At 44.8% G+C, this 24,025-nt stretch overlaps 1 protein-coding gene across 2 annotated transcripts in view; it reads left to right on the top strand.

Annotated features, from left to right (window-relative positions):
- The window catches only part of DROSHA (drosha ribonuclease III), a 1,388,683-nt gene that overhangs the window by 8,892 nt on the left and 1,355,766 nt on the right, over positions 1-24,025 (top strand). For both annotated transcript variants that reach the window (XM_069613610.1, XM_069613611.1), the window contains exon 2: positions 2,592-3,608. In XM_069613610.1, coding sequence (XP_069469711.1) covers positions 2,592-3,608 — 1,017 coding nt within the window. The remainder of the gene's footprint in view (positions 1-2,591; positions 3,609-24,025) is intronic.

Below are 24,025 nucleotides of genomic sequence, written 5' to 3'. Positions count from 1 at the left end.
GAACTCAACCGTAACCCATAGAAATTAATTCTTTAACTTGTTGCTTTGACTAACAATCATGTATTAAATTCTGTATGTTCAATCAATGTTTAAAAACATTTGTGATATGTACTATACGTTACGATTATGCTGGGATTGTACACTTTGAATAACACATATATTATCATAAGCATTATTATTGTAACTTTGCCTTGAGAAAGCCAGGGCAAGGGCGATATTGCATGTGCTTCCAAATGGAGTATGTGGACACTTATGAACAACTGTATGCTCGCTTTGATTTAGGAACAATAAAAGTTAACTTTTAAATATCCCGCGTGGGAACTCCTGCTTTGACCAAAGAGCTAGGTGCAAACAACCCAACATACCCACCACACTCTGTAGATTTAAAATATACTCTAGTGGGGAAAATGCTCCTAGATTCAACTGTTTAATGATAAATGGCTTTGATCCAAACTTTGGCAGTACAATGAAATACCAGTTTCACAATTGAGCTAGATGCAAGTAAGTAGAGAATAATTTGGCAATAAGAGTGGTGGGGTTTTACTTCAGTACAGTGATGGCTGCACTCCTCTCCCAAACAACAATTAGCTTATCAGTTGCTGTAGGTTGTCCGCAGCTAACACAGGTAAACACGGAGTGGAGCTGCTCAGTTGTGTTCGGCCCTTTGCCTTGGGAATGCAGCCGTTTCAGTCAGGTGAGGGCACATGACCCACTGAGAACCAAATAGGTACTAGGGGGAGTGGGGAGGGATCGAAAGGGAATGAGTGGGAGAAGGCCGAGCGAACAGTACTGAGGCTGCCAGCACAAAGGCATAGGGACACTGGACTGCCTTGACCAATTGTCAAGGGTGGGTGATTGGGGGGGAGGGAGAAAGCCAGATACAAAGGACTAAAACGCAAAGCCGCTGAACCCTACTTACAGATCAGCTCAAAAAACATAGTAAAAAACACAGAAAACGTCCAAAACCAACCAGCCCAAAAAAACTGATTGGAATCTCTGAAATCATTCCTCCATAAGGTACTTTCCAAGCCAATAAACCGATTGGAAATCCAAGTTGCACACTTAATCATCAAAAAGCACCAGCTGGCCCCTAACACACCATACCTAGTGGTCCTATAGATTACAATCGGGGAAAGGCAGAGAGAAAGCACTTGGGGAAGGCTGCCAGCTCAAAGGCACAAGGACACCTGACTGCTTGAGAAAATTGTCACTGAGTAAAACGCTCCAATGTCAAAATCTGGAGACCTGTGAACACTACCTTTTTGGGAGTGTTTTACACTGCCAGGTTCAGTGGGTGGTTAGGCACAGACATGCTTTTTAAAATATATCTGACATAACCCATTCACACGTGGAATACTTGTTTCACTAGTTCACTTTGTCAGTACCATCCATCCTGATTTGATGCTGGCTTTGTTCCTACATATAAATGGGTGGCCATCTCAACTTCTTCCATCGCAGTTTTTCTCATCATTCGGGTACCAGTAGCCGTGTTTGATTTAATAATTTGTTTTTTTTTTGCCGTGCACGTTTCATGACAGGACAACATGGAACACAAATATAAACTGCATTTACTTTCTGATCAAGAATGCAGTCTATTTCGTTTCTATTCCCATTACACACGATGTGCCAGATAATAAGCGGTCATATAACGGCAATGAAGAAAGTTCACCGTGGCCCTACTTTAAAAGGCCTAGTTTAAGGGTGGCCTGGAGGAATGCCCTCGGTGCTGCATGAGCTTTCTATTATGGTCCTTTTCCTTCATTCGTGTTTCTTGGAATGAAGCAACTATTTCTGGGCATTTTTATGGACTTTCCTTAAGCCAGTGCCTCATTTCCGTTCTCGGGCTGCTTCAGTGGGAGCGCAACAAAATTTGAATAGATGAGTTTTTTTATCCTCTGTTTCAATCTCTGAGCCAGTCTGCCAATGAGCCAGTAGGTACCGAATTCAGCAGCTGCGCTTCCGACGAGGGCAGTGTAAAGGGAGCACGTCTCCACTTATTAAACTTACCCATATTGGTATATTTTGTCTAAATTACGCGTTCCATTGCCCGCCACAGTTTCTCATTATTTGGTTGACAACGCAACACAATGCGGTCAATGGGGCCATTTGTCTGTTAGCCAAAACTGCGACTTTGAGCAGTGAGATGGATGTCCGTTGTCCATAGTTACGCTGATATAAAATTAGCCAGTTTCAATTCTGCACGGTTAATCCTGATTTTTCATTTGACACACATTTTATCCCCCATACTACCAGTCTATGGAATGTGCCGTTCATCGAAATGCATTTGAGTTGAAGCCGCCAGTAATTGATGGACCAGTACTATTGTTTATCATAGTATGTGAAATGTTGTCTTTTTTACCTCTGTTGGTGCTTCTTGGTTTGTGCATCGATAGCGTGCCCACTCTCAATGTTGCCGATTCAAGTGCATTTTTCTGACAAAGTAATATTTTCAGTTAGTTGCTAGCGCCATTTATGTATGGGGGACATTAACCTTTTGGTGTTTGCTCCCACCTACGTTCTTGTGTTAAGACTGAATGTAATGTGCTTTTTTTTTTTTCTTCCTTTTTTTCTTGAATCTCTTGAACATGTAGAATGTCTTTTCATGGTGGGCAAAGATTTCCCCGTGGCCATGGAGGCCCTGGAATGAGAGACTCTGTACAGACATTCCGACCTCAGAACTTGCGTCCACTTCCACCTCAGCAGCCCTCCACCACCCAGTACAATTATGGGCAACCACCTGTTGCTCCAGCAGCCTACACTGCACCCCCAAATGTTACGGTCATGGCTCCACGCCCAGAATATATTGCTTATCCACCACCTGTGCCCCTACCACAACCTCCAAATGTGACCTACGCAGCTCCCCGCCCAGAATACATGCCCTTCCCACCACCAGTACCCCCGGCACCTCAAAATGCCCTCAGCCTACTTCCTCCCCGGCCACCCTTTCCAAATAACCAGGTACGCCCTGCCTTTCCTCATCCACCTGGCTTTCCCCCTGGGCCCCCAGCCTTGCCACCGCCAAATAACATTCCCGTACCAGGAGCCCCAGGCGGGCAAACACCATATCCTTATGTAATGCCTCCTTCAGTGCCACCCCCACCCATAATACCTCAGCAAGTTAACTATCAGCCAGTTTACGCCACAAGCTATGCACAGCAGTCGTTTCCTCCAGCTCCACCCCAACCTCCAAATTTCAATAGTTTCCAGCATAGTTCAAGTTCATATCCAAGCACCAACAATTATTGGCATGTAAATCAGTACCAGGCAGAGAAGTTCCAAAATGAACGAAGGTCTCCAGAAAGGACCAAACACTATGAGGAGCATCGTCATAGGGAATATAGTCACAGTGAAAAGCACCGGTCTGACAGCCATGGAGATCGAAGGGACCGAGGCAGGAGCCCCGACAGGAGGAAGCAAGAGAGCAGTAGTCGACACAGATCAGAATATGACCGTGGAAGGTCGCCCCCAACTCGGGGGAGATCCCCACCACCTCGAGGGAGAACGCCTCCTCAGCGAAGAACACCTTCTCATGGAAGAGCACTGTCTCATGGAAGAACACCATCTCATGGAAGAACACCCCCTCGTCACAGAAGTAGCGAACGCAGCAGGTAAATGTATTAATAGGAATGGTTCAGATATTGACATATTCTTAAAACCGTTCAGTTGAACTCCCTGTTAATGTGTTCAGTTGTAATGATCCTCATTTAACAAATTAAGACTGAATTGTGAGATTCTTCAGATTGGTTTTAACTCACCCTGTAATTGTATTTGTCCTTCATTTTAAGTTTTATCTGCATGTTGAATTGGGGCATAATCTTGTAAAATGCCGCTGTATGCCCACAACTAGACAACAGCAATACGCCAAATCTTAACTCAATCTTTATCACTGTTACGCCTCAGCAAAAATCTAAATGCATGTTGTCTACCCTGCGTATTTTACATGTCATGAACCAAAATATCCCATTTGAAGAATGTTGGGTAAGATTTTCATTTATGATTAATCTTCCTGACCCATGTCAACACCAGAACCTTTTGCTTTGGCTAGGGAATTATTTTGCCTTGTCCCTTGAAGTTGAAGGGGAATCTTTTGTTTCCACACTCACCTAGTCTTTTACTCTTATTATAGGTGACCTTTTTATGTATCTCCCTAGTGTATGGTTGAAGTTAGTTTCTACAACTTTTGGGTTTAAGCTGTTACCCCTGTGGGCTCCCCGATTAATTTCTCTTTCATGCACTTGGGTGAACTACAGTTCCCAGTAGTAAAAAGGGATTTTCAGCCCCCTTTACAATTTATAGTTAGCCAGCACACCACCTTATGTGGAGTGCTGGAGGATACAATGTATCCCCTTACTTACCTGTACATTTTTTGTTACGGATTCAAGTTTTCTTGAATGGCTGGTGGCAGTGGTTGTATCTTTATGACTTTAGTCATTTTTACTCGCAGGCTGTTAATTCAGCCTAGGTAATCCCACCATTTAAAAAAAATTGTGCCCGTTCTGGGCATCATTCTTTTTTTGGACATTTCTTTGGGGTTTGGAGCTCTTCCCCAGCCATTCTAGGTGGCAATGACCTCAGTGGGGGGTTCGTTTTAAGCGGGAATCCTTTGTATTACTGCCATGGCTCCAGAGTGTCTGAGAAGGCAGGAAGTGAGTGAGGAGTCCAAAACTCTGCACCCCTTTGTCTTTACCTTGCCTGAAATGGGCCCATTCTCACCGGGGGGGGGGGTGGGGGGGTTATGGCAGGGGGCAGGCTCCTGCTTGGCCAGCCAGACTGCCCTTTTCTTGAAAATGCAGGGAGCGATTGCAGAAGTTGTGCTGTGGTTTCTGTTAAAGCCTCCAAACCTGGAAGCTGATGACAAGTTGACCACTTGAGCTGAAACCGAAGAGGAAGATACGACAGCCATAGCGTTTCCAGCAACTAGAGAGCCTGTTGTAACCCTTCCTTCCAAACGACCTTGGGATACCAAAAAGGACAAACGCAGCCTGGTGAGACCCACTAGACTCAAGAAGACCTGCATTTTGTGCTATCCCATGTTGTACTGCGACCTTGCGGGGCACCAATACCCTGCGACCTCGAGCCATCGTGCAGTGCATGCTCTTCTGAATCGGGCTGAAACTTTGGTGGCTTCCTCGGCTCTCCAGAGCACGATATAAGTCCTTTGAAGTCCCCTTCCCCGGGTACTGGACACGATTAGAAACGAGAATCCAGGGTATTGGTACAGAATCTGACCAGCGATATTCAGTCTTCTCCTGATAAGGGCATCAAAACTACAGAGCGGCGAAGAAACACTTGCCTGGAGCCTTCGCCCATGATCCCTGTAGCAAAATCCCCTCCAGCTGAATTCATAGACAGCTTTTTATGCTGTAGATCCTGAAGTCTCCCCCACTGCAAACTCTTCTTCTGTGCTGCAGTACATTGTTGGCTTGGTTACTTTCCTTAAGCCTGTTATTTCTGTATAGCTTTGGGGTGTTTCTTGTGATTGGGAATCCTCTCGTCTAGTTCACCCAGGGTCACTGCTGGAATCCACCTACGGTGTCTTCACAGAAGTCCCGAGGCCATAACTAACTCTAAAGTGAAATACTTGTTTTGCGAGACTTCCTCAGGAACTCTGACTTTCCCTACAATTGAACCCTATCTCTCCCTGCCTGCAGCTGGCTCATAGACCTCTAAGGTCCCTCTTCTGCCTCTGAGAGAACTCCTGCAATAGACTAGGGAAGGACTGGATAAGATGAGGATTCAGCCTTGGAAAGTATAACAAGTGTGTAGAAGTTACTTGTGAAAGACTTGGTTGGTAACTGCCCCCTAAGAGTGAGCAATTACAAAAGTTATTACTTACCTTGAATGTTTCCTGCCGTTCTGAATGTATATGTAGGGGTATTTTACTCTACAACCTTTGTGGACTGCTATATAAGGATGCAGTAGTCATGACATTTAGTACCTAATTTTTAATGTATCCATTAGTTCATGGAAATAAAAAAAATAGTATATAAAGGTGTTACAAAACGGCAAATAATTTGTATCTTAAAAACGACTAATTCCTAAAACCAAAGTGCAATGTGCTACAATCCACAACTCTCATTGCTCTGATTTTGTATTTAATTGTCAATCCTTCTTTACACAAATGACACCCTAATTTTACCAGTGTACTCTGTCTATATATACCACAAAATTGCCCGACATGCTTCGTTCATACACCTGGGCACTAGTCCCTAGAACTTCCTCAGGTGCTGCCGTTTGTTCTCTGACCTCGCATACAGACTGTTTTTCAATCCACCTTCAGTATGGAATTGAATATGCTGCTATGAGCCTGACAATCTTGTACATAATCCTTTCTGGCAACACTTGAAAATGACCACCATTTCTCAATCCTCTACTTGGGGTGTATTCAGTCACCCTGCATATTCATTTGCTAGAAAAACTGTCCACAATTAGATGGTGCGAGTCTCCTTTAAGTAGGGCTCTCTAAATCGGCCCAACAACCTCTGATGGCGCTTCCCTTGACGGTGCTCACATCACTTAACTCTGCAGAGGTAATGTGTACAACAATTTGTTAATATCGACGATCTCGCTTATTGCCAATATTTTCAAAACAATTCATTGATTCCTAGTTCTAACGTCCTGGTTGCATAACAAAATCATGTAAATGTACATGTCGGGCAAAATTGTGTATATATAGACGCACAGTATACTGGTAAAAGTAGGGTGTCGTATCTGTGTAAAGAATGATTGAGACTTGTATTTAGAAAAAGTAAAAAATCTGATAAATGTGAGTTGGGGATTGTAGCACATTGCGCTTTGGTTTTAGGAATGAGTCGTTTTTAAGATGCAGATTATTTGCTGTTTTGTAACCTTTTTATATAGATGTTTTTGACAAATTTGTATGAACTAATGGATACATTAAAAATGAGGTACTAAATGTCATGACTACCGCATCCTTCTATAGCAGTCTGCATAGGTTTAATTTTTTTTGCTCTAGTTTGTGACTACCTATGTGCTGCATGTTAAGACCTTGGTATCTCCTTGAGTACAGATACAGGTTATTTTACTCACCTGTGAATTTGTCATACCTCTTTCCCAAAAGTAATACTGTTGGCTTCAATTAACTATTTCTTTCAGAATATTAGTGTACAAGTTTACTAACCGGGTCTTGCTTCCCCTGACCTGCTGTATAACCTGTCTACAATAAGTCTGCCTTGGGTTTTACTTACCTTGCATCCTAAAATAAATTAAACAGTTATTGCTTGCCTTAGTCTTCCACTGATCTGAGAAGCAACTATTAGTATATTACACCCTTAGGCTTTACCTGCTTAGAATAGCTGTGTGCCATTCTTGGGGACCTGTAGGTGTAGCTGACCTGGTCTGCGTGGTGCAATCCTAAATTAGTGTAGAAAGTTGTTGCTTACTATAGTCTGCGTTCCAGTGATCTGAAAAGCAACTGTAAATGTATATTACAACAAAAAGTCTTAGTCCCCTGGTATAAGTGTTATCCTGAATGTAGTTATAGATGTATACTGTTCCTTGAATCTGTGTTCCACTATCCAGAAATGTATCCCAATAACAGGGTTGGTTTATTATGCGATTCCTTAACTGACCCATCATTTACTGGAAGGTAATCAGAAAGTTGACTTGTGGTTTTACTCCCCATGAATAGGTGTTACCTATACTAAATGTGTATGATGATGTCTGACTTCCCTAGAATTAATGTTAGTTATTCTGAAGGTTTTTGCTTTGGTCGGTGTACCTTTTAAGCATCGTGGTGTTTTTTAGAATGTGTTTGACTCATGACCAATTACTTACCTCAAGACTTACCTTGGCTTAGCTGTATTTATAATCCTTTATTTATACTTCTGGTTGAAAGTGTTTCTGTTGAACCCTTGGTGTACTACAAGTTATTTGTACCTTTCTCCATTGCAAAGGGCAAAATGAAGCAGTGCCTGCTTTCTAACCGTAGAAATCGAAATGTAATCGACAGCTATCACCTCAATGTGGGACTTTAGTGTTTGCTCTGAAAAACTGGCGTTATATCCGATTGATCCAAACATCAAATAAAGTCCTGTTCTGGTGGAGGCTCAATAAAATGTCTGAGAACTTTGGAAAGGCGTATTACGGTAGAGGGTCCAAAGCACGTGTTGACAAGAATGTAGTTAGATATGGAATGATTGGTCTAGCTTTTCCTTTTCCATAGAGGATATGTGAATATCCTTTGTCTCTGCGCCATAACAACCTTGGGTCTGTAAAGACTTGAATTGGTCCGAATTGTTGCTCATGTTTAGAAGTTGGAACTGATTGGATCTGGCAAATTGCATCGTCAATGCGGTGTTCTAACAGATTAAGTCATATTTTACTAACCCCTAGCCACAACATTTTTAGAATGTTATTGTTTGTCTGAATATTTGTATTAAATGTTTATTTTTGTGTAATGGTTTAGAACCCTTAATGTTATAAATACTTTTTTTAAAAACTTTTTTTAACATTAATGAATACTTAAATTCTTTGGGGGAAACCTCTACTAATGCTGAAGGCAATTGAAACAAAAGTGGTGCAAGTACAAACTGAGAAGTAAAGGGAGGGGTAACTAGTTTCCTCTATTTTGTGCAGTGATGGAGCCATCTTTTTCCCATGTCTGTTTTGTTTGTGCATTTTTCTGTGGCTTTACAAGTAATTACCATCTGTGTAGTGCCTATGTAAGACATGTTGACTTAATGTTTTCCTGCATTCTAGCGGACATGGGGTTAATTCACTGGTTTGTCCATTAAAGAAGACAGTTCATGTATTAGCAGTCACCTGTCCATGCCCATATTTCCCCATTCTTCTCGTTTAAATTGACGTTGTAGCACCCAGTTTTCGGTCACTACCCATATTTTCACGTTTCTGAGCCATTGCACTATCAATGGCCCTTTCTGACATTTCCACAAATGGCCAGTCTTCTAATTGCCATCAGCGCTAGAAATCCAGTATTGATTTTCTCCAAATATTTCTTCCTCCATCCCAACAGGAGCATACTTAAGGGATGCATTTGAAGTTACCCATCTCCAATTTGTTCAATTTCTCCAGCACTTCTGCCAGAACCGGTTATAACCGAACATTCCCACACCATATGCCGAAAGTTAAGAACTCTGAGCTATTTAGCTCCTGCTTGTAGCCTACCGAGCTTGACAACCTTTACCAAGAGCTCCTTTTTTCTCCCGACGACAACTGATGTACTAGCGGCTCTTTCCACAGTTGTAGCACCTGGTCAATGGATAATGAAGGATACCCAGAAGCTGCTTTTTGCTATTGCTTATCGAATCTTAATTTTGATCCCTGCATTCCATTTGGATTGCATCTGAGCGGTAGCCTGCTATTTTAACTCAACGATTGGACGGAAATTATCTAAACCAATGCAACGTGTGAATTGAGACTCTGTCCACCATGACCAGTGTAGAAAGTAGGATGTTGGGGTCCACTGTGTTGAATGCCACCAAGAGATCAAGCATCAGCAGTGTCGCATTCTAAAGATTTCTGAAGATGGGGGACCTCGTCCGATACTGCCACCAGTAGTCTTAGTTAAATGATGGGGCGAAATCCTGATTTGTTGATGGGTCGTTGCTGCTAGACAGCTTTCATATCCTTCAGTTGAAGGGTGATCACTTTCTCAAGAATTCTGACTGGCCATGCAAGGCCTGCCACCGGGTGATAATGCTGGAGATCTGTTATATCTAGGGGTGGTCTTTTTTTTTTTTAGCAGCGGAGAAACCGTGGACAGTTTCAAGTCGGATGGAACTAAGCCTTCATCTAACAAATGTAATAATAAGCTGGACCACAGACGTGGTCTATCCATTGATAATGTCACTGTGAAAATGGTCACGAGGTGGTGACATGCACCCTCCAGACAAGCACTTTCCTCTTATATTCTAGGATTGCAAGTGATATATATTTTTACCCCTCCTAGAATATTTGGGGGATGAGTTTTGGGCGTCATGAAAAAAGCCACCTACCTGGCCACCTTTTCACAGCGACCTATGGAAACGGGCGAGGCATGTGATTGTGCCACACAAGCAGGAACAACAGAACACATATTAGGTTTCAAGTATTTTAACAATGTGATAATGAGATCTGAGGTAACTGGGCTTAATCAGTATGCATATACCTGTGGGGTTGTATCCTTGAGTTTGTCTGTGCAGGGCAATCTTATCCTGGATAGTTCATTTTGTTACCAAAAAATAAGTAAATTAGCCTGGTGTTAGGAAAAATACTTGAGGGTTTTACAAATTTAGAAATGGTGGAACCTTCTTTGACGCCCCCCTCATCCCCCTTCTTGGGCACGTCTTCAGCTCTTCTGGAGTTTTAGTAGTTTGCAAAAGGTTTGAGGCCTCCTTTTTCAGTGGTGACGCTTCTGTCTCCACTGCAGTAGTTTTTCAGTTGGTCATCTTCTGTTTCTGCGATATTTTATGCACATCCTGCAGAAGGTTAATTTCCTCACCTATGTATCCTATCTTGGTTTCCAGGGCTACACGAGTTCAGAACTGCAGTCAAAACATCGTTTCTCACCCTCTTTCTCTAGTACAGCTCTCTTTAAGCGGTTTTTGGGGACCATGATGTTTATCTTTTGTGCTCGTCATATTTGTACTCTGTGCCATGATCTAAACTCAACTGGAGAGGTAGAGCCTGCTTGCCATCAACGCCTGCTCCAACCAACTGCTTTAATACAGGGCACTGTGTGGGGGAGTGCAGAAGGCGCAGAGAAGACACAACCCTGGTTTTTGCTTTCAGTGGCAGACCATCACAGCTCTCTAATTGGTGGCTGCACACTCCATTAAGTGTGTCTGTTCCTCCAGCTCTGCGTAGTCACAAACCTGCAACTTGTAATTCTGCTCTGGTGTCTCAGTATTGGATGGTCGCCACTCGATCAACATGCCGCACAGGATGATTTGAGCACCATGTTGCGCCCACTCTGTACTTTAATTCCCCTCCTGGCGCACAGGGCTAGGGAGGACTGGAGCTCGTGATCCACAGGTACCGCTGGTCCATATTTGGCTCAGGTTCATGAACAGAACTTATGCAGTTAATGTAGCTGCATAGACTGCAGGTCATGTCCTGTGCTCTATCTTCATAAGTGATTATGAATAGATATAACAAACAGTCGCTGCTCTAGCTTTTTAAAATAAAAATAATATATTAATCTACACTACACAGTGAATCTTTAGCCCGTGGATTTTTATTTCAGTACCCAGTAATACGACGAGAGCCTTGTGCAAGTCTAGCATGCGTTACTATTGCTACTGTAAGGGATTATGCTTGTACTGTTAATATATACAGTGAATGTCTGGTAGGGCATCTTTGTAAATATTTTTCTACCAATTGGAAGCCTAGCCATTTTTTTTTTGTACAACTTTTTTTTTCATGTAGTCTAAAAGGTACACCATAGGTTAACTTATGTATATAACTGTAAAAACCTGGACTCTTGGATACTGGTGATCCAGATTGTAAAACATTGGCACTATTTATGTTGCCAGGAAATCTAGATGACTACTTTTAGGTCCATAGTGAACTTTTATCTTCCTGTTGCGGGAAGGGATTACTATGATCCTGCAGTGCTATGGCATCAGCATCTGGTGCCATGATCATCCACGCCTTATTATCCTTTTGCTTCCCACCACCTATTCTGCTTCATACTATTGTGAAAATATTCTTGTGGTCATTTCTAATCTTGTGAAGTGCTTTCCCAGTCCACGCAGTAAAACGTAAACCAAATCTGTTGCTTGCATACACACATTACTAATGTATTTTGTTACGTGTAATACTCTTTATTGTTGGACATTCTTTTAGTTGGAAACCTTATTTCATCGGTGTCTGAATATTTCCATGAATTACATGTTTTCAAACATCTGTTTGTTCGATGAAACTTACAATGTGTATCTTTGTGTATACAAAACATCTTTTAGATGTGTTGGTTGTTAAAACCAACATGGTCGTCATTAGCTGTCTTGTTGACTCGAAAGGATGTAATCTAGATAAAATTGGGTTATGAAGCATAAAAGTAAGATGGTAAACTGCATAATTTGTGCGCTTGCGTGCCATTGCAGAAGGTGGAGGGAAGTCGGGGCTCCTTTTAGCAACGGATACGTGTTCGTATTGAAGAGGTTGTTCCCTAGTTTTCTTGGAGGATTCCGCAAACAAACACTTGGGGGATTGTGGATGGCTGGGAGATTAAGAATAACAATGTAGCAAGAGTTCTACAGGGCTACTTTTGAGAAAGCCACTCAGATTCTAGGAGCCCTCATTGGACTCTTAAGGACTTGCTTAGGGACACGTATTGACTTGTTGGGCATGCGGGCAGAGCAGTCAGCAATTGCACCTTCTCAAATACTTCTGTTTTGGCATGCTAACTGAACACCAGTAATTATTAAAATGGCAGAGGTAGCCACACCATTGAAGAACAGTGCAGTCACAAGTGTGGCTGTACTGCAAAGTTCCCCAGCGGCTAGATGGTGATTTGTCATGTAAAACATAAGTTTTCTTTATGAAGATACTGGTGTTTCTGATGGGAGTTGCTCTTGGTCTCTACTTTATTGTAATTGACATTTTACAGTTGGTAAGAAAAATACCAGTTACGATCATGGGCTTGAGGGCATGTTCACTGACTTGTATGAATTGCGAGCCATAAAAACTGGAGAGATATATATTTCTAAGAAGTCTAACTTATATTGTGACAGGGACAGCTATGGGTAGATGTAACCAAACCAGTTTGGGTAGCAGAAAATGAAGGTAGGGTCTCTGGGGTTCAGTGAAAGGTTGTTATGGAGTACCAGTTAAACTAACAGAAGTAGCCCCATGGCAAAGCCAAAAGTGTAAGAATAAAGGTTTATTCTCACCTGCTGTGCATATGGTCCAACATCCAGTGGTAACCGCAGAGTATTGCATCTGGTCTTTCGAGAATCAAAAGGGGAAGCTGACATGGGCGTGCCTGTAACACTATCCCTACGTGATTTGTAGTATACCCAAGATCCCTCACACGTCGGGGTCCCTCAGATTGTTTAACACCCAGCATACTGTTCGCCTTATGCAGAGCTTGTCAGAGACATTGCCTGTTGTCCCTTCGTCCTTTGGTCAAATAGTTAATATCAAATACGTAAGGTCTCCCTACCCGTCCCTCATTCGACGGCTGTTCCAGATCCCTGCCGAAAACCTGATCTTCAGAACTTAGGACGGTGATCCAGTTGGCGCTGCCGACCACGTGGACACAGTAGGGAGAGTGGGGTTGGGGTGGACATTTCTGTACAAACTGAGAATGCCTTCCCTTTCCTTCCTCTTTCCCTTTTGGTCTTCATCACTCTACCCATCCTCAGCTATGGAGAGGACTCCATTAGGTTTTGCCCCATTTGCAAAGGCAAATTTCCTTGGAGAGATTAGCATAAACGGTGTAACCATTGCTTGTCCCTCGATCACATCGAAATAGATTGCGCGGCTTGTAAGCTCCTCCGTCCTAAGACATTAAAGGAGTGCAAAGTTAGGCGGTGGGCGGCCTACGGGATGTTGAAGGTCGAGTTTTCTCCCGCTGCCGCAGCCACGGGATTTGACGACGACAATAGTGACTAACAGACCTCTCACCCGGAGGTTGTTGACCTTTCGACGGCGCGCTCCCACTCCCACTCCGCATAGTCTGTCCCCACCCCCGCCAGGCACGTCTCAGGCACTGCTATGGGGAATGTACAACCCGGCAACAAAGACTAACGTTTACATAGCACTAAGCACACAACCCACTCAACCTTTGACCAAATCGAAGAAGACCTCAGCTCCAAAGGGTACACCAGAAGTTCCGGCGGCACCTGCTGACTGCCAGGATCGGCAGCATTCCCCGCATAGGCGCCTAGCGACCAGGCGCTATCTCCAATATCCCGTGTTCCGTCGAGACACATCGCAAGAAGTTGTATGGCGACAACAGGGTTCCGGCTCCGCCGAAAAAGGCGTTTGCCGAAGACCACACAATTGCAGGCTGAGGTTACAAGCCTCCCGTCTGCAGAGGACGTTGCTGACAGCATAGCAAATTATTTCCTGCGACTCTCATAAACGGCAGTCAAGATTCTCTGAGTCCTATAGAAAGGCCTAAGGGGAGTACCGGAACCCTCCCCTTAGCCGGAAGAAAGGCAAAGGGACGCCCCACCTCTGTCTGTCCCCCAGGAGTTGTTTTTGGACGACTGGGAAGGGTTGTCTTCGACATTGAGACAATCTTGACGTTTCACGACAGAAGAAAGTTTTCAAGATCCTTTTCCACCTCTAGCCCATTCTAGGTCTTCTGTTTGGACTAAAGAAATGCTGGACAGGTTTGTTACCAGTTAAGAGCAACCCACGCCTAGAAGACCACGGGATGAGAGCCATTTGGACCCTGTAGCAAAATTCACAAGACATTTACCCCTCTCATGAAGAGGATATATACACCCATGACCTCACTGAGGAGGAGATTCCTGCAGACACTCGGGATGAGGATCAATTCATCAATCCTGAGGACATGAATGATCCCATAGAGAGGTGGGGGATGTCATGATGCCTACCCCCGGGCATCCGGATCAAGCCCATGAGCCCCGGGAGCAAGCATCCAGATATTTAATAAAACCCCAGCAGCCCCAGCTGGGGGCTGTCTGGGTTCAGTCCTACTTACCTCATGCAGACCATGCTGCAAATTAATCCAAGCCAACGTGAGGCCTGGATGGAACTATTTTACTACAGGGACTATTTTTTACTCGGGTGTGGTTCTAGGGACTTCTTACCTGGAACTACTTTGGAGGCTATTTAAACCACGCCCGAACAGCAGCACATGCTTCGCGTTATTCTGCATCCAGCAGCGTAACACTCACGGTGCCTGCAGTCGGCATCCAGTCTTCAGCCGCGCCCGTCTCGAATCCAGAGCTCCTAGCAATAGAAGAAAGAAGGAAAGGTTAGAAAACAGATATATTATTTCAATCCCTACCTGAATTCCAGATCCGTCACGTCTTCGAACTTGAAAAGGACATTATTCTACACGTGTCGCATAGCCAGCTGCAGCGCCGCGCCATACTCTCCAGTCCTCACAGCATTTTTCGATCCGGCGCAGCCTCCATCATTTTCACCGCCGAATTCCACCATCTAGGGGACAAAAGAAACATAAGGTGAGCCGAGAGAGCCAACAAATACAACCTCTTCACCATAGGCTTACCTGATTAACAACCGGAGGCATTATTCTGTAACCGCAACTTCTTACGCCGCACCTGTAAGAGAGAAACCAGCAATTTAAACACACATCCTTTGCCGGACAGTGTTGGGTAATACAGACTCTTACCTGAACACCATCAGCTGCCACAAGACAATCTTCCCTTGGACCCAGCTGCAACACAAGAAAGGAATGTACAAGAGTGAACATCGGACATATTGAACTCTTTGAACTTTATACTTACGGGTTCTCGCCTGGAACCTCGGAGTCCATATTCATCCGGAACTCTTCCAACGCCTTCAAACCAGTGAAGTAACTGGTATCTACGCGCCCCTGCATTCCACGCAGGATGGAGAGCTCATAATTTACAAACCATAAGGTGAGCTTACTGAAAGTGAATATCGGTGGTGATTAGTGGGGAGAACAGTGGGGTGCCATTACTAAAATCCACGGGTGGCCAAATCCTTTTCTCCACTTGCAGGAGAATACTTCTACGGGTCAAGCAGACGAGGTTAGGCGGTCCAGTCTGTCATCTCTGCACTACGCTTCACGTTGGAGGAGGTCGCAACTGTCTGGGTCTGATCGACGCTCCTGTGGGAGCCAGGTGAGCGTAACAGGGGACAACCCATATATGGGTGACCCTCAGCCATGGCAGTCTTCAGAGCCCTCACAAGATCCTGATGCCATGTGTTTGGATTCCCCACAGACCACTCCCACTAGACAACCCTCGCCAGTGGATGATCAATTGACGTTAACGTCATGTTGCGCAAAGCAGCTGAACACTTCAAAATTGCCACAGATGAAGCTGTCCCTGAAGCTGACTTTGTGGAAGACATCCTCAAAGAGAAGCCACCAGCCAGCCAGGCGATTCCTCTCCCCAATTCAATTAAACGTCTGGCTCCCTCCTTATCAACACCTGCTCTTACAAGAGGTGTGAATCTGAGGATTGAAAAGCTTTCGTCCTTCTCCCTCACACGCTCTTTATATCAGAGCTCACTCCACCCCAGACTATCTGATGGTGACCACTACAAGGAAAAGGGCAGGGGTCCCTCTGTCAACCGGCGAGGCACCCCCTGATAAAGAAGGTAAAAGACTTTACGCCCTTGGGAAGAGGCTCACAGCTGCAGCAGCTTTTTCAACCCGTATTGCCAACAATACCATCTTATTGGCCAGCTAGGCGGATGCTCAGTGGGCCTTGCTACAAGGCGGCCTACAGGAGGTTTCCGAACCCCTACTAGTCTCATGGCCACAATAACTGAAGGCAGACAAGTGAACCAAAGCATACTTAAAGAGACATGCGTGGCTAAGGAACTCTGGGTTCAAGCCAGAGACGCAAGCGTCACTTATAAATGAACCCGTGGAAGAATCCAAGCTGTTTGGAAAAGCGGTCGACGAGGTCCTCGAGACTGCAAAAAAGGAACACGACACCCTGAAAACACTAGACCAAATTACATAGAGACCCCCTGCAAGACGAGGATCTGGGTCCAGACGGCTTTTTCGTGGCCAACGCTTCCCTCAACAGTACTCCTTGGGGAAACAATTGTTCCTCTCCACAGGGAACCAGCGGATACACCACCCTGTATCCCCAGAGGGGTCGGGGTCGTGGAAAGGGAAGAAGCCGGACCTCTACCCCCAGTGGCTCCCCAGCCTCAGGTTCAAAATAAGCTGAAGATTTGGGGTCCCCTCCCGTGCCTCGGCGGTCGGGGGACGGCTAACATCGTTCCTTCAGGCATGGGAGGGGATAACTACAGACCAGTGGGTGCTAAAGACCGTGGCCCACGGGTACTGTATAGAGTTCAACCGGTCCCCAACTTTCAGACCTCCACGAGCAAGACCCATCTTCGTATCCTTCTTCAGGAAGTCGACACTACAAGAAAAATGAGCCATAGAAGTCGTACCTCTCACAGGTAAAAGAAGGGATTTATTTAGTGTACTTCCTTGATCCAAAAAGGATCTAACCATGCGCCCTGTATTAGATCTGCACCCAGCGAACAAATTTGTAACGCCACAAAAGTTCAGCATGTTCACTCTGCAGGAAGTAATTCCCCTGCTATCGCAGGGGCATTACATGACAACACTGGACATGAAAGATGCATACTTTATATTTCAATTTTGCCAGCACACAGAAAATACCTCAGATTTCATACAAGACCAGCATTATCAGTTCAAGGTACTACCCTTCGGCATAGCATCTACACCAAGGGTATTTACAAATGTACTAGCGGTGGCAGCAGCACATCTGCGCCGGCAATCCATCCTGGTCTATCCTTACCTCGCCGACTGGCTCATAACGGGGGACTCTTACGAAACCTGTCTGTCAAATACCCAAAAGCCAATAGATCTTTTGTTCAGTCTGGGATTCTCCATCAACAAGAGAAAATCCAGCCTAGACCCCAGTCAGGTCAAGCAGTTCCTAGGGGCTCTAATTCCAACAAAGGACTGCCTCGTCTTCCCATCCAACGGAAGGGTCCAAAACATGCTGTTTCAAACCCCTCAATATGTAGCCAGTCGACAGGTGACGGTACGCAAGGCTATGCGACTGTTAGGAATGATTGCGTAATGTATTTACTTGCTTCCTCACATGCGTCCAATGCAGGAGTGGCTCAACAGCCAGTGGTATCAGGCCAGTGGACAATGGGACCATCTAGTGGTTGTCTCGCCAGCCCTCGTTCTCTTGCTGCGGTGGTGGTCGAGGGACAACCTCGAAGGGAAATCCTTCACTATCCCCGCAGTGGAAGCCACTCTAACTACAGACACAGCGCACACAGTTTGGTTGTCAGGCATAGCATCCAACCACATAAACCTGTTGGAACTATTGGCAGTGTTCAAAGCACTAAAAGCTTTCCAGACACAACTGCAAGGTAAGACCGTCCTGATCCTCAGTCAGCACCACAGCCACGAACTATCGGAACAAACAGGGGGGCACTCACACTCCAGGGCTGTCCAAACTGTCACAGAACATTTGGAACTGAGCTCTCAAACGCAACATGTTCCTGTTATCACAACATGTTCCAGGGGAACTCCATCTTCTAGCAGACGTACTCGGAAGAGATTTCCCGCTGCCAATTGAGTACGAATGGCGATTACACGAAGACATTGTCTTCAATGTTTTTGCAGAATGGGGCTTACCAGAAATTTACTTGTTTGTTCGCTACTCTGGAGAACGCTCAATGCCAAGATTACGCCTCCAGGTACCCCCAGAACCATTCCAAGGGGTACGGACTCTGGATAACATGGTCAGGGAAATTTGTTTACGTTCACCAGCCCCCCCCCCCCCACCCCCCCCCCCCACCCACATGGACTCCCCTTCTCAACAAAAAAGTGCACAAGATACACCAGGAACCAGTCACGATGATACCGGTGGCACCCATGTGGGCCTGCCAACCCTGGTTCGCTCATCTGATGGAGATGTCCCCATCTCCTCCAGTGACTGCCTTGCCCGTACAATATGTTGTCGCAAGACAAAGGGGAGATGCTTTACCCATGCCCACAGACATTGAACTTAGCGGCCTGGCTCCTGAGGTCATAGAGTTTGGGCACCTACAGCTCCCTCGGATGTATGGACATTCTCAGGGAGGAAAGAAAACCGAACACTCGATATTGCTATTCCAGTAAGTGGAAACATGTTTGTCATCTGGTACAACTCAAAGAGCATTAACCCGATTAACTGCTCTCCCACACACGTTGTTTTGTACCCAGCTCATTTACTTGACTCACGCCTGGTCTTTAACTCGCTGCGCTTTAAGCCTGCACTACATCACAACAGAAAGTGTTGTGGTGGAAGATACCAGACATTAAGGCTTTCATGGAGGGAGTGAAAAGAATTCATCCTCCCATTTCTAACCCGGCTCCCGGATGGGACCCAAACTTGGTGTTGACTAGACTTATGCGGCCTCCCTTCGAGCCCATGCCCAGAGCGAGTCTTAAAGATCTTACCTATAAGGCTGCTTTTTTAAGTAAAGTACAAGCGCTCTGTCCTAGATCCCTTTATAACCGTTCACAAAGATAAGGTGGTTCTACGCACTCACCCTAGGTTTGCGCCTAAACATTTCTAAGTTCCATGTGAACCAATCTGTAGAACTACCAACGTTCTTTCAAAACCCTTCAAGCATGAGGGATAAAAGCATGCACACACATTTGAGAACGCAGAGCAGTCATGTTCTACATGGAAAGAACTAGACCACTAAGAAAGACTAATCAGTTTTTCCTTTAAGTGGCGGCAGGAAGAGAAGGAGATGCGGTCTCCAAATCCATTATCTCTAGGTGGATTGTTAAATGCATCACACTCTGCTACACTCTTTTTAAGATTGAATGCCCTTCAAGCCTAGAGCACATTCTACTCGAGGCACTGGGGCTTCCATAGCATTCATTGCAAATGTTCCCCTAGAGTCCATTTGCAAAGCGGCAACCTGGAGTTCTGTACAAACCTTTACAAAACATTATTGCCTAGACGCCCATTTTAGGTCTGATTCTCAGTACTAAGCCCTCTTTTCACTACTGTTCCTTCTCACAGCCCACCTCCAACTCCGGGTACTGCTCGCTAGTCTATGCACAACATGTGATTCTAAGCAGATTAACAAACATCAGAAGACATGCACTACTTACAATCATCAGAAATGCTTTTACGGTATCTGCTTAGATTCACATGCTCCCACCCTTCCTACCTGCTCAGATGGAAGGATTTTGGACGTCTTACTACTTCTCTCCTTTTCTCTACTCACTCACGATAGTCATATGGCTCCCTCACGGCAGAAAAAATGCAATCGGAGGGACCTCGACGCGTGAGGGCTCTTGGGTACACTACACGTCACGCAGGGATAGTATTACAGCCACGCCCATGTCGACATCCCCTGGCGATTTTCGAAATACCAGATGCAATACTCTGTGGTTACCACTGGATGTTGGACCATATGCACAGCATGTGAATCTAAGCAGATACAATCAGCAATGTTTTTACGGTAAGTAATGCATGTCTTATAAGCCCATTGACTTATAATGGGAGTATAGTGGTAGGTAAGAAGCTCTGTAACTTGCCCCCCGTACTCTGATTCTTCCCTAGACCTGGCAGGAAAAAGATGGTCTGAGGCTGCTTTTCAAGTCGCAGTCCTCGATTTGCAGTGGTGGTTGGTTCTAGCGGACCTCTGGTTGGTGTCTCACTGCTGCAAGGACTCTCGAATGAAGAATGCTGCAAAACTTGATGCAGGACCCCTCTCCGGACTGGACTCTGGTCAGGTATGCAATTTTGGGCGGTGTTCCGCAGCATGGCGATTGGACTTCACTTCCTATCTCGGGTCCTCTTTATGCTACGACGCCAACATTTCGTGGAGGTCAATCTCGTAGGGCCAGCTGAGGAGCCCCCACATTCCATGTCAAAATTCGCAACTGTGACGCTGGCAGCACGGTAGCCACAAATCGGAGCTGGTCAGCCACAGGACGTGTCCGGGGCACTTACAAAGGCTCTCCTTTGCAGGGCACTGAGCAGACATTCGGAATGTATGTTCCCTCCACTCCAAGGGTTGCAGCTCCTTAGCAGGGCTGCTAAAGATCACAAGCAAGACAGGGCTTCTCCAGGACGGTGGCAGAAGTTGGTAGGCAATCCTGACAGGTCTCCGGTTTCTTCGCAGCGTCTTGCAGCTGGATGGGATTATTGGCTTCTTCAGGTTTCGCCAGGATCTTTGACGAATGGGTGCAGATCCTAAAGGCCAGGTAAGAGCACCTGCCCTCATTAGCCAATAGCAGGACTAGTCCACACACAAACACACCAACAGTGGTCTAATCTGGACCACTGGCTGGAACATTCATGCGTACCACTCGGACACACTGAAAACAGATTGTGGATTGGGACCAGACGGTCCCATCCCACATACTGCCAGCAAACACACACAGCTCTCCATCCGCCTGCCAAAAGCTTCTGCTTTCCCGGGCACTGGAAGTGCTTATAAGGATTTTCCTGGCCTCACAGGCCAGGAAGAAGGATATAAAAAAAGATGGCAAAAAGAACAAGCAAAGTGTGGCATGGCCATGTTTGACCAGTAGCCACATGCAGTAAATGGGTAAGGCTAAAACGAAAATTCCCCAAAAGTGGGGAAAAGTCATTGCTGTCACCAGTTTATCCTTTAGGCACACATAGAGTGACCAAAATGAGTGTTAGTCTAGGGCAAGACAAAAATGTACCCCATTGTGTTGCAGTGTAAGCTGCATTGTACAATGATAAAGTTAGCACAAGTGATACATCAGTAACCAAAAGTGGTTAAACGACTAAGGGAAACAATGTTTCCCAGTACTGACAGCCTGAAGATGTCAGTTTCCCCATGACACATGAGCAAAAGCCAGTGCAGTGAACCTTAAAGCTAAAGTACAGGTCAGATTAAAAAATAAAAGCAAAACGTTTGGGGCTTCCATGAAGATGGAACGAAAGGCACAGTAAAGCGAAATCTTTCCTAATGTTTGACAAATCTACTTGGCCATACCAAAATGTATTTGTCCTTCCTTTCTGCCTAAATCAATCAAGGCGCGCAGACATATTGATTGAATCATTTAATTAGATCAAGCTTTTGACATTCATTTAACTTTCCAGAAGTTTGGAATTGCCAGATGTTGCAGGGTGTGAAGTTTGTTACAAAATGGCTTAACAAGCAACATTAAAATGAAGTACAGCTGGTTATAGCCAATCCAACTATCTGACTTGGATGTAACAAAAGGCCCTAGAAATATTATTTTTTTAAAGTTATGACTTATTAGGGACTTTACACACTGTACTGTTTATAGGGGGGCCATTGAATAGCAAATCGTATTGATATCTGACTCAATTTACAAGCTGTTTGGAGTCGGCTCCTGGATTGGACTCTGACTTCCATGTCTCTAGGTGTGCTATTGGCTCTTTGAACTCTGTTACTTAACATGATTCTCCAGTATGGGGTCTGGCATGGATTCACATGCTCATGAATATTTCCTGTCAGGCTGGGAAGCCTCAGTAAAAACAAAGTTTCACTTGCAAACTGTATTTCTCCTTTAAGCCACTGTCCTGGGTCCTTCTGGCCTCTCCCTAAGCCCCTCCTCTGGCAGCCATTTTCAGATTTTTACCATGCGTTTCAGTGTTGGAGTCCTCGTTTGCGCTGCAAGCTACTTGTTTTTTGTGTTTTTTTTTTTTTTTTTTTTTTTGCAGAAAGTCAACTGAATCCTCTGAGCATGTCCAAGAACTTCACAGGAACTGTTGCTATTGTGTAAATCTGGAACTCTTAGTGATTGCACACAAAGGGATAGTCTGACTTAAAGGAATAGTGCGCTCAAATATTATTGTCCCGGGGGTTCGGGCATGTGTTTTTAAGCATACGTTCATCGATTTTACATTTCCTATGCACCTTACCGTAGCTTTCCTCACTTTAAGACGTGCGAAATCAGGCAGCAGGGCGCGGCCATCTTGTGCTAATCTTATCCGTTGCCGCATTGCCCTAAGGTTAACTGCCCTGGCGGCACTATGAGGCTGACATCACCAAACCTAGTGATATTCTCTGCCTAGCTCCATGACGTTACTGGGCAGCGTAGCCAAATGCGCCCAGTCATCACCTACGTCTTGACGTCCGTTGACGCAAAAACCGGAGTATCAACACACATCTCAACACAGCACGACCCAATTTTGAATATAAAACTATTTTTTAAAGGAAATGGCAACACTTTTTGTAGTGTACTTTTATTTCACAATAAACGCTTAGAGAACATCCGGCGATTGCCATATTCAAGCAAATGGGTAATTTGTTCTTTTGTTCTCAATCCACAAATGTTTATCGTGAGTCACACGGTGTTCCTTTTGTGTCTAATAAGCTCATTGGCGGCATCGTGAATCGCAGGGCTTCAGCATCAGCTTGGCTCTAGTCCACGTAAACCGTTGGGTTGCTCCTTATCGCTGGTACCGTGTATGGACATATCGCCCGTGACCATCGTCCCAAAACAGGATCATAGTTATCTAGCCATGTAAGTGTATCTGCAGCTGCCGGCTAAAGAAGCAATCATTTGGTAACTGGAATCGATGACTCACAGAAAGGCAAGATGTAGCTGTGTGGAAAACATAACAGAAATGTTTCTCAGTAGCTGTTCTTTATTATAATTGATCAATTTACCCATTAATTCTGCACTGTGTGAAAATGAATGAGGAACACAAATGTGAAACAATGGGAACACTGAGAAAACATTGTGGAAAGTAGTCTACAATTTGCTTGAGAGGTTAGTGCTATGAAGTATGTTTCGCTCGCAATGGGATGTCGAAGCTGACGCTACAATTTCGAAGAACAGACTGCATTTTAACGAAATATTGGTGTAGAATTTGGCGTTGGTGGTTTCTGGGGGAACCCAGATGTGGACTACATGCATTTCGATGCTGGACTGCCCATGTGCCCAGGACAAAGACAAGTACACAGGCTGTTTTTGCATGTCGCTGCAATATGCCACAAACAACCCAGTACAATGTAAGCCAGCAATAACGGTCAGAAAATGAAACCTTGACTCGTTAGTCTATAAAATCGTCTACAGTAAAACTTGCATAATATTCGGCATTTCCATTCTCTGTGTAACGCAGTGTCCGTTCAGATCAACAAATTTTCATAAAATGAAAATGCATGTTTGTCCAGTTTTGGAATGGTGAACTTTATCATATTTTACGGTATTACACCCCTCCGTTCATTCCTTTCGGAATCCTCCCTTTCTTCCAAGGTCGAAGAACAATTGAACCTTATACTCTGTACGGTGCACCGGTTTGCTCAGTTCACAAGCAAAATTCAAAGGCGCTGACCTTCGCTCGGAATGGCAGTGAATAGCCCTTCAGACCATAATGGCATTTGAAATATTTTTGAATAACTGAATTTT

The sequence above is a fragment of the Ambystoma mexicanum genome, chromosome 5p, assembly GCF_040938575.1.
Source record: "Ambystoma mexicanum isolate Mex_15411 chromosome 5p, UKY_AmexF1_1, whole genome shotgun sequence".
NCBI lineage: Eukaryota > Metazoa > Chordata > Amphibia > Caudata > Ambystomatidae > Ambystoma > Ambystoma mexicanum.
Note: the sequence above shows the minus strand (reverse complement) of the source record. Positions and strands in the feature narration are given on the sequence as shown.